General features: G+C 36.6%; 1 protein-coding gene across 7 annotated transcripts in view; it reads left to right on the top strand.

The window, feature by feature from the left end:
- The window catches only part of mark1 (MAP/microtubule affinity-regulating kinase 1), a 63,981-nt gene that overhangs the window by 45,686 nt on the left and 2,425 nt on the right, over window positions 1–15,870 (top strand). For 2 of the 7 annotated variants that reach the window (XM_048170015.1, XM_048170034.1), the window contains 5 exons: window positions 2,130–2,311; window positions 2,431–2,525; window positions 2,762–2,926; window positions 3,852–4,109; window positions 12,416–12,460. In XM_048170015.1, the coding sequence (XP_048025972.1) occupies window positions 2,130–2,311; window positions 2,431–2,525; window positions 2,762–2,926; window positions 3,852–4,109; window positions 12,416–12,460 (745 nt within the window). Of the gene's footprint in view, window positions 1–2,129; window positions 2,312–2,430; window positions 2,526–2,761; window positions 2,927–3,851; window positions 4,110–4,981; window positions 5,799–6,606; window positions 7,811–12,350; window positions 12,461–15,870 lie in introns of those variants that run through there. The other 5 variants (XM_048170023.1, XM_048170043.1, XM_048170050.1 and 2 more) reach the window with 4 other exon arrangements.

The following is a 15,870-nucleotide window of genomic DNA, read 5'->3' as shown; positions in this document are numbered from 1 at the left end:
AACCTTACCCGGTTAGATACAGTACACTCGCATTAAGCGATATGTACTATATAGCAAATCTCGGCTGCATGATTGTTTATATTGTCTCAAAATGTAAGCTTATAATATCGTCCAGTGAGATATTGAAAGTTGTATATATAGAATATATACTACTTTAGCTGCATACATACAGTATACTCATGTAAAAGGTTTATAAACTATATAGCAAATCTCAGCTGCATGATTGTTTATATCGTTGCAAAATGTAAACTTTATTATTGCACAGTTCTCTATATAAAGTTGTATATATATTATAATCCAACATTATGCGCATATCAGAGGTCACGTTAATTGAAAATTTTCCGTCATTGACAGATTTTTTTTTTAGCAGTGACGGAAAAATCTGAAGGCCGTCCGTCATTCTGCCAGATTACACTGAGGCTGATGTAACTTGTAACTGTAATTCCCATCCCTGTCCAGTTGGTGGTGAGTGCGCTCCAGTGTGGCAGCAGAGCGCGAGTTCAGTCTCCAAAATAAAATGAAAACGATGCGTTTGATTTGTTTTTTATAATAATAAAGTTTAGTTATTATAATACTTATACTTACATAATTAAGTTTCTAATCCAGTTCTTTTTGTTTTAAATGGTGGCTGTCATAAAAACTTGATGGATTCATTCAAACATATATTAAATATTAAAGAACAGTAAAAAGAAAAAAAAGTAATACAGTGCATATATTTAGCAAAATACTCCTTTCTAGAGTTATTTTTCTTGCTGACTATCAAGTTCATGGTCAACGAATGGATTTTCGTGACATTATTTGCAACACTGATTGAACTGATTAAGACATGATACAGATTTCGGTAAGGTACTGTATCTTTCAACATATTTGTCTGATGTTCACTCATGTTTATTTCATTCTGTAAAGTAGTAAAGAGGAAGGGATGATCACGTTCACTCACGATCTGTGACAACTGTTCAAGATAAAAACTGAAAAGTGACGCACAGTCTTTGTTCAACTTTCTTTTCATAATATAAATAAATGCTTAGCCTAGGCCTATTTGCTTATCCTGTAAGTTCGTGAATAAAAATGAAAATGTGGATGAAAACAGAAGCTATTATCATCATTAAAATAGGCCTATTAAAATTTAAATGACGGGTAATAATTGATTATGACAGGATTTTTACAATCCTGTTCATCAAAATGACGGACAGTGCGAAAGTATAACGTGACCTCTGGCGCATACATACAGTAAACTCTCGTAAATCGATATATACAGTATCAGTGTTGGGGAAAGTTACTTATAAAAGTAATGTGTTACAATATTGCATTACTTAGTTACTTTTTGTAGAAAGTAATGCATAAAGTTACTTTTTCATTACTTTTCTTAATTTGTGCTGAGCTTGCTTGTTTGTTTATTATTAACAAATAAAACAAAAGTTTCTCTTTCACCCCAAAAGTGAAATGAATAAGCCTCAGGCTGAAGGAAATGCAAAGTCAGTCAATAAATGGGAAAATAAAGTAACTTGCGTTACTTATTTGAAAAAGTAACTCAGATATTGTGTTGTAAATTTAAAAGTAGGCGTTACTTTGCTAGTTACTTAAAAGTAATCTGATTACTTGGCTCACATTACTTGTAATGTTACCATCAACACTGTATTGTATAGCAAATCTTATAGCAAAACTGCTTGATTTATTTACTCGCAAAATGTAACTAACTATATTATCACACAGCTTTTTATATAAAGTTGTATACGTGTATATATAAGTATACAGTATTGTAGTATGTCCAATTTTATCCGCATACATACTGTATACTAGCATAGGGCGATATATACTATATAGTATATCTAGCAAATCTCAACTGCTTAAATGCTTGTATCGTCACAAACTGTAAACTATATTCTCGCCTAGCTTTATGTAACTATAAGGCATGAAGATACTAAGATATTATAAACATTAATATATATTATTGTGAAAAATGTTATATAAAAACATTAGAGTTGATTTTATAAAAGTTTCCATATTTGAAAAGAACTGAAATTTAATGATAATGGTCTATTTCTCATTTGATTTTGAGCTGACATATTTTCATTTCAAAATAATGCATGGATGTAAATGTTCTGAATACAAGTCTGATTGTTTTGCAGTTGCCCCGTCCATACCTCCGACCGTGTCTTACACCAAACGCTCTCAGGCCAACAGCGTGGAGGGAGAGAAGAAGGAGGAATGGGATGCGTCCCGTAAGCTGCCCTCCTCCAGCTCTAAAGGAGACATGGCCACCTCTCCTCTAGTGGCCCAGGAACGCAGGAAGTCGTCCACAGCTTCAGGGGTGAGAGGTCACGGGAACCACATCATGCGCCGCTGCTGTGGGATTCAATTACATATGACTAACAATAGTCCACACATTCTCAGTCTATGATTAATTTGTGTTTGTGCCGGTGTGAACAGAATAGCGCTGGTGGAATGACCAGGAGAAATACATACGTGTGCGAGCGATCCAGTACAGAGCGGTACTCGGCCATCCCTAACGGCAAAGACAGCAGGTGACCAGATTCAAAGCGCACGTTTTCACTCGCTCTTCTTCTTAATTTACACTGCAAAGTTTTTAAAACTCAAACTGAGGTGAAACTATATTGATATAGACCTCCTCGCAAAATTTTGGTTTCAACAAAAACACAGACCAGTAAGATTTAAGCTTTTGCAAATGTCTCCTCTGTGTCTTCCTGTCTGGCTCTTGACTAATTTATGTCTCTTCTCTATTGCTTTCTCTCCTTCTTAGTTTGACGGAGATGTCCACCTCTGCGAGTGCTTCTTCCTCTGTGTCTCCCGGAGCGTCCTCCGCAGTGGCGTCCACTCGACCGCGTCATGTGAAGTCCATGTCCGCCTCAGGGCACCCCACCAAGTCTCCGCTGCCACCCATCGAGGATAACACTGAATTCAAAGGGTGAAGACACATACTTTTTAGTGTTATTTTGGTATCATTGAGATACTATTTTAGTTTTATTAATTCTTTGAATTAAATTTATATTTGATTTATTTAATATTATATATATATATTATTCAATATATATTTATTATATATATTTATTTAATATTATATTTATTTGATTTATTTAATTGTATTTTTTAATTTCCCTGTAGTTTTCTTGAATTATTTCAGTATTAGTTATTTTAGTACATCAAATTAACTAAATGAAATTAGAAATGTTGCCTTGCCAATTAGATGAAGTAAAGTAAGTCTTTTTGTTTTTGTTTCAAGTAACGAAATTTGTTACGTTAACTGTAATAACCAGTATTGGGGTAACGCATTACAAGTAAAATGCATTATATAATCAGATTATGTTTTTGATGTAACAAGTAAAGTATTGCATTATTTTGTAATTTTACACATTGTTTTACGCACATTATTTTTCAGTGTAATATGCTTAAAGCTTTTTAAAACTACTGAATTCGAATTCTGTCTCTTCTTCGTAATGTAGTCACTTTAGACATGCACATTCTTGCGTGCGCAGGAACAGACAAAAAGTACAAAAGTAACAAAACGCCTTACTTTAAACCATCAATAAAAAGACTTGTAGTAGGTAATATAACCCGTAAATGCTATAGATATTTTGTATGGCATACATCACTCAGGAAATATTCTAAGTGGACAGAATATAATAATATTCTTAATGTATTTTTAAAAGAAAATGATGGTGTATGCTATATAGTTTATGTTGTTGAATGCAGCACTGTGGTAAACAGTTCTTAGTAAAAAAGCTAAAAACACCTGCTTGGCTGAAAGAGAATGCAAAAAAATTCTACATAATGAGTCCAGTTTCATTTGTTTTTTTTTTGTTTGTTTTTTTTAAATCACTGTCTGCCTACAGCTCTAGCTCCAGGGCTCCATCCACATCTCCGTCAGCTCACAGCATCAGCAGTATGACTCCGGATCGGACCCGTTTTCCACGGGGCACCTCCAGCCGCAGCACCTTCCACGGGGCGCAGCTCAGAGACCGGCGCAGTGCCACATACAACGGCCCCCCCGCGTCACCCACGCTGTCCCACGACACAGGCGCTCTCGCCCAGGCCCGCAGGGGCACCTCGTCCGGCTTCATAAGCAAGCTTACCTCCAAGTTTGCTCGAAGGTCAGTCTCTAGATCTACAACTTAACTCTCTGCACCTCAGTTTCATGTGTAAAGTGACAATTTACATATTTCTGTTGATTGGCCAGTGCTTCTACCAGACATCCAGAAGGAGGATATGTTAAGTGCGCATTACAAGCTCATTTCCCCTTCATGGTTTAAGACGGGTTAACATTCACCAAATATGAGAAAACATTGACCAAATATGAGAACAATTGGCTTTGATGAGTGAATAAAAATGAGGTACTTGCAAGAAGAACTGCAACATGACTTGTGGTTCATATTGTTTTTAAATTTGCACATTATTTTTTTAAAGAAATTGATATTTTGGTTTAGCAAGGATGCATTAAATTGATCAAAAGTGAGAGTAAAGACATTGTTACAAAATATTTTTATTATAAATAAATGCTTTTCTTTTGAATTTTCTATTCATTGAAGAATCCTGAACAAAATGGATCACGATTTCTACAAAATATGAAGCAGCACAACTTTTTCAACATTAATAATAATCAGAAATGTTTCTACATATTAGAATGATTTCTGAAGGATCATGTGACACTGAAGACTGGAGTAATGATGCTGAAAATTCAGCTTTGATCACAGGAGTAAATTACATTTTACAATATATTAACATAGAAAAGTTATTTTGTATTGTAATAATATTTCACAATATTACCGTTTTTACTGTATTTTTGATCAAATAAATGCAGCCTTTGTGAATATAAGAGACTTCTTTAAAAAAAAACATAAAGAAATTGTATCGACCCCAAACTTTTATAGTACTGTAATGTATATCAGTTATAAATTTAACATGTTTTTTTTTTGCATAGTTAGAAGTATTTTAATACTTTCAATTTCTTTACATCACCTTGCAGTGCCCTTGGAGGTTTGCTGAGGCCCATACTGGGCCCCGGTCCCCTGAATGAGAGCCATTGATATAAAAACAGTGTGTTTACTGCAGGAAATCTTGCTTTAACAGCTAAAGCAGGGCTGGATTAAAAATATTGATTTTAATCGGTTCTTATTTTGATCAAACAATATTGATTCTTAAATCCCAATAATCGATCAGTCATTGAACAAAACTTCACTAAACAATTTGTACACCTGCCATACAGTAATTTCAATAAGGTTTGTGCTTTGTTACTTTTGATATGAAACAAAGTGTCGGTTTTCAAATTAGATTTTAGTTTTATACAAAATTCAAACAATAAATACCATTTCGGTGCTCTTTGATGTGGTGTGATGGATCTCTGTAGCCGTTTCGTGAACCGATCATCTGTTCCTCTTTACTACTAGTTACAGCACCAAATAAACATGAATGGACATCAGAAGGAATGTTGAAAGATACAGAACAATTTACTGAAATATATCATGTAATTGCTCAATCAGTGTTTCAACCTCTGAAAGACGTCAATAAAACAGCTTGTAAACATTGTTTACCTCAGGAACATTTACCTTTTGAATGTCCATAAACTCGATAGTTAGCTAGAAAAATGAACTCTAGAGAGTAGCATTTTGCTAAATATATGCACATATTCATTACATTTTTACTTAACTTTTTGTCTTCAATAATTAATAAATCACAAGTTTTTATGATAACCACCGTTTAAATGTTTATATTTCAAAAAACGGTTAAAGGCCAATTCACACCGCACCGACAAACGCCAACAAACGGCAACAGGGGTATCACACCGATCCAACAAACTCCAACAGACGAGTTTGTTGGCGTTTGTTGGCTGTTGTCGGTGCGGTGTGAATTGGCCTTAAAACATTAAAAAGTTATTTTTATTATTATTATAAAAACTATGTGCAATTTAAATGTTTGTATACAAATTATTTGTTCATTTTAAGAAGTTGATTTTTTCTTTACAAATTTATATGTACTGTAACTGATATATATCCAAATGAATTGATATAGAATTAAATTGAATCAAAATTGTAATTGAATTGAATCACCTGTGAATCAAAATCAAATCAAATTGTGAAATTTGTGTCAATGCCCAACCCTGCTGCAGTGTGTGTATGGAGGAGAGAGAGCCAGGTGGCCTGACACACACACACACACACACACACACACACACACACACACACACACACACACACACACACACACTTGCACACACAGTGCTGAGCATGCATTGACTCTGAGTGTGCTGCAGTCAGTGAAGGACACTGGGTAAAGTGAGCTGGATCTTTATCAGGCAGCTGGCTGCATTTGAAATCAGATGCCCTGGGTTAACATCACTCTCAGACCTGCCCCCTACTGTCTGTTTGAGGTTTTGTTTGCTGCAGGAATTACACTTTAAAAAAAAAAAAAAATCATAGTGTTACTATAGATAAATGAGTCTTCCATTATATGTATGGTCATTTTCACTTTCGTTGATTTGTTCTTCAGACTTCAGGGCTGACCCAGTGGTCTTGGTTTTTGGCTTTGGTTTGAACATGCTGTTTGTTTGTTTGTTTGTTTGTTTGTTTGTTTGTTTGTTTGTTTGTATTGTAGAACTCTGTCTTTCAGAACGGCGAGGTAGGGCACAATAGTTTGACCTTTCCCCTCAGACTTACTTATGAAAATGTGTCCTCACACCCCCTTCTCCTCAGAAATAGTCTCAACCTGTGTGTTTCTTACTAATGATCTGTGCATCTGTCACCTCTGTGAATGTTTGCACGGCCTGCAGACTGACTTCCTCCTGATGATGACGATGACACTTCCCCCACCTGTGTGTCCTCAGACGTGTTTAGAAGTTTTTAGCCGTAGTTTTGTTGAATATGTTGAATGCTGATGGTCTGTAGCGATCCAGTACCTTTTCTCCTCCTTCCATTTGAAATGTATCTTTCTGGTCAAAAGAAAGTTTCTCTATTACCACCGTCCACTGCCTGTCAAAATCACATTAAGGCAGATAATGTTATACTTCTGTTATAGAGTAAGAATGATGAAATAAAGGAGTAAGAGGCCATGTGTTACAGTTATTTTCCCACAGTTTAGAAATGTAAACAGGAAGAACAAGCAAACACCTGAACTGTGGTAAAATCACTGTAACAAACGACTCATGGCTTTTATATAAAAAAAAAAAATCAACATGATGAGACCGTCAACTGCAGTATGTATTGGTGTAAATTGGAATAAATCTTGCGTCATGTAATTCAGTTTGCAAGTCTAAAGGTCTGTTCACATCAAGGATGATAACTATAACCGTAAAGTTGTTCTAATTGTTAGAGAATAGCAAAGTCTACACCACAGCTATAACAATAGTGACAAAGGAACGATAATGTTGGAACTTGGAATCACTTTTTTCACATGAGTTCCCAAATGAGTTCAGAACAAACCCCGCCCCACCGGCGATTCTAAAGATTTCATTGGTCATGTCTTTCACAGTGCTGATTGCCTACACAATGCTGAAACAAATACTAAACCCTAACAGTAACCATTACCCTGAAATTGTAATATTCAGTGAGTGAGTTTAGGTGTACGCTTTTAACCGGATTATGCATAATAAGCCGACAATGCTTGTGGTCATTTAACGTGTTAACCCATTTTCCTTTATCAGAGTAAAGTCATAAACAGCTTAAGCATAAAAACTGATTGACAATTTTTTGCGGGCGTCCAAGACCAAGTCCTATCTATTTGAATAGGAGAATCCTGAAATCTCAAAAACTGCTTTGCAAACTTACAATTAAATAAAATATTTCAAATCAGCAACAAAATCTGATAAATGTTGTTTTTATGCTCAAATAGTGTTTAAAAAGCTTATTTTTCAGGCTAGACGAGCCAATGCACATGTGCAGTCCTAAGCGTGAGTCTCAGGTTTCTATGGGAACCGGAGCTTCTAACGGCAGCTGCAGTGATGTAATGACTTTACCAATCAGCGATTGGCTCGTTTACTTAGAAGGCGGGACATATTCCACCATATTGCGCGTTGCAGTTTCTCCCATTCATAAGTAATAGGATTGAACCGTCTTTCAATATATCTATGGTCTTTGGGCACGGTCACATTAGCATATTTCAGCAAAATTTTGCAGACAAAAAAGGTCCATTGTCTATTGTCAATAGAGGAGCGATGAACGAAGCACACCTCACACAGAAGGCACTTTCAAACCAAGCAGCTTTCTTTTGGTCAATGCGGCGAAATTCGCGTCACCAACTTGAACATGAGCAAAATCAGCATGGGGAGCTTTTTCGCCCTCACAAATGTGCACTAAGGTTCATCGCTACATTTTCTCGGCCCCTGTACAGTTTTTTGCTTTGGGCCCCTTCAGCAGAAATCGTGTTCCAGGCCCCCCCGCACACTGTGCCACTTTCCCCGCTCAGCTACACCCCTGTGTGCACTCCTATTAGAATGACTGGATTTTGCCTGTGAAATTTTACAGAGCAACTGTAAATGTGACTGCACTTTTACTGCTGGTTTAAGCACATCCAAACAGAGCCATTTCGCGATAGGGGAGAAGAAAATATATTGCATTTAAGCTGATTTTTTTGAGTTATCATCAGCATACTGATATGCATGAAAATGTGCTCATTGTAAGAGAATAGTTATGTCTACACAACAGCTATAACAATAAAGACAGAGGAACAATACTGTTGGAATCACTTTCAAAGCAACTTTTTTCGCAAACCAGTTCAGCGCAAATACTCCCTTTATCTTTAGCTGATTCTAAAGATTTCATTGGTCTTGTCAATCGCAATTGCCTACAAAACACTGAAACAAATACTAACCCTTAACCATAACCATAAAGTTATATGGTTTGTAGTCATAATCATTCTCAACGACACAGCTTTCACAATAACAACAGAGGAACAATATCATTGGAATTACTTTCAGAGCAGGTTCTTGTGTGATTATTTTTGGCAAACCAGTTCAGCGTAAACCCCGCATTCAAAATGTTTCATTCATCATATCAATCATAATTTCTAATTGTCTACACAACTCTGAAACAAATATCAATGCTTAACCTTAATCTAAACCCTAAACAAAAATAATAATTAAAAAAAATGTATGTGTTTTGGCTGTTCATTTACCCATTTTTTGGGGGCCTGAAAACGCAAACTTTTGAAAGCGGGTTTTAAAGTGCAAGTTTTTCTCCATGTAACCCACAAAAACGTGCATATGTGAAACACAATTTGTAAAAAGATGCAATATTTCAGTACATCATTGTCATGTAAACTTACGCTTAGTTGACCACTGAAATTGGCTGAGGTGTTTGCGCTGATGAACAATAAAAACTTTGACAGCCAATCAAAATCCACTAGAAGTCTTCAAGTATTTAAAGTGTCTGGTGACATAAATGCAGCATATGTTTAGATATGTTTGTAAATATAGTTATCGTTTTAGTTGTGAATGGGCCTTAAAGTTTTAGTTTACTCAAAAATGAAAATTATCCCATAATTTACTCACCCTCAAGCCATCCTAGGTGTATATGACTTTCTTCTTTCAGCCAAACACAATCGGAGTTACATTAAAAAATATCCTGGCTCTTCCAAGCTTTATAATGGGAGAGAATGTTACCTTCGATTTTAGATGCGTATTTGTAAGAAAAATATCCACATTTATAACTTTATAAACTATAATCACAGGCAACAGCCGGTAACAGTCGTACACAAGTCGAGTTCCGTCGGAAGAGTGACATCTGACCCGATGTTGGAGAAGCGTAAGCTTAGGTAAGAATAGATGCCTCTCGCGGTTCAAACAAATAGTGCTGGGCAACAGACCCAAGCTCCTCTTCTCTTATATTGAAATCCTCCAACATTTCTCTTTAAAAATTCTCATTTTAGACTTCTAATTCGTGGTCAGTGTTTTGTTTTGCTCTATCCTTTGTGCTTCCGCGTTCATCAATACATCATACTTCGGGTATTTTTTAGAGATGCACCGATTGATCGGCCAGGGATCGGAATCGGCCGATTTTCCTCATGATCGGCCCGGATCGGTGATCGGCCGATCAGTCTCACTTCTTACCGATTCCGAGCCGATTTTTTGTTACCAGCGGCACAGGCAATAACGTCAAATGCGCGTTCTCGCTCTCTTCTCTGTCACGGTGAAGTGACCATAGACTGTAAAAAAGGAAGTGACACACCCGCGCGGGCGCCTCCTCTCTCTCACTCGTCTCATTCGCTCTGGGTAAATAGTGCTTACTGCGCATAAATTTTAGTAATTCCCGCAGGTTTCGCGCTCACACCGAAAGCGCGCGCACCACTGATCTATATAAATGAAGCTAAAAAGCCACGCTCCGTCTCAAACAGAGACAGAAGTCAAACAGTCACAAGTACCAAAACGAGTAGCATAATGCGCTATGTCAAAACCAGCGGCACAGGCAATCTTGGCGAGTATACAGATAAACAGTCATTTTTGAATCGTTAAATAGCTAAGAAAGTGAACCCATGTTGTGTGTAGAGTTGTGACGTTCGCGAACGAACCGATTCTTTTGAACGGCTCATAAACATGAACGATGGGAGCCGAGTCGCGGCTGGAGGGGAGCCGTTCTTTCTGTCGTTCTTTTTTCCTATGCGTGTTTCACACAGATGCACACAAATGATCTCCTCCGCGAGACAGAACAGTTATAGGGGGAGGGGCGCACCCAGCGCAGGCCAACCCTTAAGAAAAAGCCATAAAGTAAGGAACTGCTTTGTATTTATTTACATTGCATTTTGTGTTCATTTAAAACTTGTTCTTTTAAAAACATTAAAAATGTTCTTTTGTGATACTGTTCTTGTATTGAAATTTTTCACTAAAAGCTGTTTTGCACAGACATTCATTGCAGCCCACTTTGTTATTGTTCATTGACTTGAAGGGGCTGATGTCCTATTTGCAAAGTTTACAGTAGTAATAGTATGTAGTATGTAGACATTTCCATTTTATTTATTCTAATTTTATCTACTTTAAATATTTTTTGTTTTCTATCAAAATGTTCTTGTGTGATAACAATGTTCTTGTGTGGAAGTGTTTGTAGTAAAAGCTGTTTTGCACAGAAATTCATTGCAGCCGGCTTTGTTTTTGATGTTTATTTGTGAGTAGGTATTGTATGAATAACATAAGTCAACGTAGCTTTACACACACACACACACACACACACTTTGTACTAAAGGTAAATCCAAAATAGTGATGTCACTGTCTAAGCAGAGGCATTTGTGCAACCCTATGGAGTCCACACATGACAAATGAGGTAATAATCAATATTTCAGAATAATTCAAACTCAGATATTGGTGTGTGATATCCGAGTTTTAATTATTTGACTACAAATCTCACCTCATCATTCCTCCCAGTGATTATTTCCAGGATAAACTGAGATGCCCCCAAGCTGGCTTCTTAAAACTGACTAAATATTTAAAAAGAGCCAAAAGAGCCGTTCTTTTGAACGGCTCTTTGAAAGGAACGGATCGCGAAGATCCGGATCCCCTCAAAGAGCCATAAATCCCATCACTAGTTGTGTGTCTGTTGAACACCGTTCATAAACTCTTAAAGGGACAGCAGTCCAATATTCCTGCTGCTGTCTGTCATGTTAATCAAAGAACAAAAGACAAAGAAAATCACTTTCTGCTCTTTCAGAAATACGTTTTATAACTTTAATGGTAAGAATTGATCTGTATTAATATTTACAATAAAGACTACAGAAATTAAGGTAACCAATGTAAAATAACACTGAATGTGTCATTTTACATTTGATTACTTTAATTTCTGTAGTATTTCTTACCTGAATAGAAACCCAGTTAAACCCAAAAAACTTAGTTTCATAGCTCTCTTTATTCTATTGCATTTATTTGAGCTGTTTATATTTTATTTTTTGACTTTTACTTGTTTTTTTAAATGAAAATAAAACTTTGCATTGAAGAAAAGTAGATTTTTGTTTGTAGTATATGTTGTCAATTATAGTTCTTAGAAAGAAAATCGGAATCGGCCAAGAAAATTGCAATCGGTGCATCTCTAGTATTTTCCTTACAAAAACGCAGAGCTTCAGTTCAGAAGGCCTTTATTATCCCCCTGGAGCCGTATGGATTACTTTTATGATGGATGGATGTGCTTTTTTGGCCTTCAAAATCTAAAGGTGCCAATCACTTCCATTATAAAGCTTGGAAGAGCCAGGATATTTTTTTTAATATAACTCTGATTGTGTTTAGCTGAAAGAAGATAGTCATATACACCTAGGATGGATTGAGGGTGAGTAAATTATAGGATAATTTTAATTTTTGGGTGAACTAACCCTTTAAAAATAGGCAGTTTACAGTTGCCTAGTATCCGTTGTCTTCTTTCTTTTAGAACAGCTGACTTACTGAGTTTAGTTGTCCACTGCTTTCTCAATATGACCTCTGATATTTCCCAAGGTTACCCAGTGAAGGAGAGGCCCGCGGTCGGGCGTACAGTTTGAGGTGAGGTTTTTATTGCTCCTCTGTGATTTGTTTAGAATTTGTCTTATGTGAACTTGTTGTTTGTGGGACATTTGCTGCTGCCCCCTCAGGTCAGTCGACAAGAGTGTTGATCCAAATGGTTCAGGTGACGACTATACAGTGTTTGACTTTGTGTGTGTTCTTTATGTGTGATTTCTGATTGTTTGGAGTGTTTTGCATGTTTTCTAAGCACTGAGAGCTGTCTTCTGTCTTTCTAATATAGATTTTAGCACTCTAAACAACCTTGTTAATTTGTCAGTCCATTTGTATTAGAGATGCACTGATACTGAAAATCTTAATACCTTGAATAAGCAGAAACAGACTTCCTGTTGTGCATAACTTATTATGTGTTGTCTCTATTGGAACCAGATTTTTTTTCCAAGTTGCTCCAGAATAAAGGCCTGTTCACACAAGAACATCTAATATATAGATAACTATAACAATATATTACTATGCAAACCAATAGATAACATTTTGTCTCATATAAACAGTTATTTCATATGGTAATTTATATGCTTGAGCTCTTTGACTCTTTCCTCACCCATTGATGTAATTTTCCGGTAATCCATGTTTTTACTGTTATACAGTAGGGGCCCTTATTGCTAATCTTCTAAAAGAATACAGAATCTCTGGATCCAAAAAACAAGCAAAGAAGCAAGTTATAGAAGCATTGCTTACCCACATGTAAGCTAACACGATCATCAAACATTCATCAGCATATAAATCAAAACTGCATCACGTTACAGAATGAAATGTCGACCCAGGAAGAGGTACAGGGCTGTGCAAGCTTTGGGGGTGTTGATAGACTCAATCTGGCATATTTTTTAGAAAACACTGGAGGGGAAACAGTTAAAGTCTAGGTGGAAATCTAGCTGAAAGTGATTCCTCTGCCATTATCATTATAGTGGTTGTGAACTTCCCTACTCTCATAGAACTAGAATGATTATTAAAACTTTATAGTCATCATCCTTGGTGTGAATGGGCCTTAAAGAGTTAGTTCACCCAAAAATGAAAATTCTGTCATTTATTACTCACCCTCATGCTGTTCCACACCCGTAAGACCTTCGTTAATCTTCGGAACACAAATAAAGATATTTTTGTTGAAATCCGATGGCTCCGTGAGGCCTGCATAGCCAGCAATGACATTTTCTCTCAAGATCCATAAAGGTACTAAAAACATATCTAAATCAGTTCATGTGAGTACAGTGGTTCAATATTAATATTATAAAGTGAGGAGAATATTTTTGGTGCGCCAAAAAAACAAAATAACGACTTATATAGTGATGGCTGATTTCAAAACACTGCTTCAGGAAGCATCGGAGCACAGATGAATCAGCGTGTCGAATCATGATTCGGATCGCGCGTCAAACTGCCAGCGGCTGAAATCACGTGACTTTGGCGCTCCGAACAGCTGATTCGACACGCTGATTCATTATGCACTACTGATATCAGCAGTGTTTTGAATTCGGCCATCACTGGTTAAATGTGTATTTTTGTCGCACCAAAAATATTCTCGTCGCTTTATAATATTAATATTGAACCACTGTACTCACATGAACTGAATTAAAATATATTTTTAGTACCTTTATGGATCTTGAGAGAGGAAATGTCATTGCTCCCTATTGAGGCCTCACGGAGCCATCGGATTTCAACAAAAATATCTTAATTTGTGTTCTGAATATTAACGAAGGTCTTACGGGTGTGGAACGGCATGAGGGTGAGTAATAAATGACAGAATTTTCATTTTTGGGTGAACTAACCCTTTAAAGGTCTGTTTACACCAATAATGATATTTATAACAATTACATTAGCATACAAACCAACAGATTAGAGTGTTGTGTACTGCTTTTTATACTCAAACTCTTTAAAGTCAGGTGGATTCTGATTGACTGTGAATGTTTTTATTGTTCATTAGTTGGAAAAATTGCTCTGAAAGTCCATCGTTATCGTTATACTGTAGTTGTGACATGGACTTCCTTCTTCTTAAAGAATTAGAACAATTATTAAAGTTTTATATAATTATCGTCCTTTGTGTGAACAATATTAGCATACTAACTAACACAAGATAACATTGCTTTTATTATACAAGCGCTTTTTATTATAAGCGTTCGCTGCAGTTTTGTCGTCTGTTGCTTAAAGGTGCCATCGAATGAAAAATTGAATTTACCTTGGCATAGTTGAATAACAAGAGTTCAGTACATGGAAATGACATACAGTGAGTCTCAAACTCCATTGTTTCCTCCTTCTTATATAAATCTCATTTGTTTAAAAGACCTCCGAAGAACAGGCGAATCTCAACATAACACCGACTGTTACGTAACAGTCAGGATCATTAATATGTACGCCCCCAATATTTGCATATGCCAGCCCATGTTCCCAACATTATGAAAAGCATTAGACAAGGGCAGGACGTCTGGATGTGCACAGCTGAATCATCAGACTAGGTAAGCGAGCAAGAACAATAGCGAAAAATGGCAGATGGAGAAATAATAACTGACATGATCCATGATAACATGATATTTTTAGTGATATTTGTAAATTGTCTTTCTAAATGTTTCGTTAGCATGTTGCTAATGTACTGTTAAATGTGGTTAAAGTTACCATCGTTTATTACTGAATTCACGAAGACAAGAGCCGTCGCTATTTTCATTTTTAAAAACTTGCTGTCTGTATAATGCATAAACACAACGTCATTCTTTATAAATCTCTCCAATAGTGTAGCATTAGCCGTTAGCCATGGAGCACCATCAAACTCATTCAGAATCAAATGTAAACATCCAAATAAACACCGTACTTACACGATTAGACATGCTGAATGACAAACACTTTGTAAAGATCCATTTTGAGGGTTATATTAGCCATGTGAACTTTGTTTACTGTGTTCAAGGCAAGCGCGAGCTCCTGGGGAGGGGGAGCACGAGATTTAAAGGGCCATCAGCCCTGAATCGGCGCATTTCTAATTATGCCCCAAAATAGGCAGTTAAAAGAAATCGATGGGGTATTTTGAGCTGAAACTTCACAGACACATTCAGGGGACACCTTAGACTTATATTACATCTTGTAAAAAACGTTCGATGGCACCTTTAAAGCGGAACTCCGTAGGTTTGCGAAGCTCCCCCTACAGGTTCCTTCAGTGAATCACACTGTCGTAAATATACTCCAAGCGCAGCTCTGGACTACAACGACTACAAATACAGTTTTGCAAATACAGTACAAGAAATCTCGATGGAGGTGGGTAATTTTTGAAATTGTCTTATAAAGTGAGGTCGCTATGTGTATATTGAATTACCGTAAAGCATTTTGTCACTCTCGCGTGAACATGAACATGAGGCGAGATTGTGTCGGGTCGGCGCAGCTCAACTTTCAAGTGCTGTTTTCTGACGTAGACATAC

The sequence above is a fragment of the Megalobrama amblycephala genome, linkage group LG2 (genome assembly GCF_018812025.1).
Source record: "Megalobrama amblycephala isolate DHTTF-2021 linkage group LG2, ASM1881202v1, whole genome shotgun sequence".
Classification (NCBI taxonomy): Eukaryota; Metazoa; Chordata; class Actinopteri; order Cypriniformes; family Xenocyprididae; genus Megalobrama; species Megalobrama amblycephala.
This window is presented reverse-complemented; position numbering and strand designations above follow the sequence as displayed.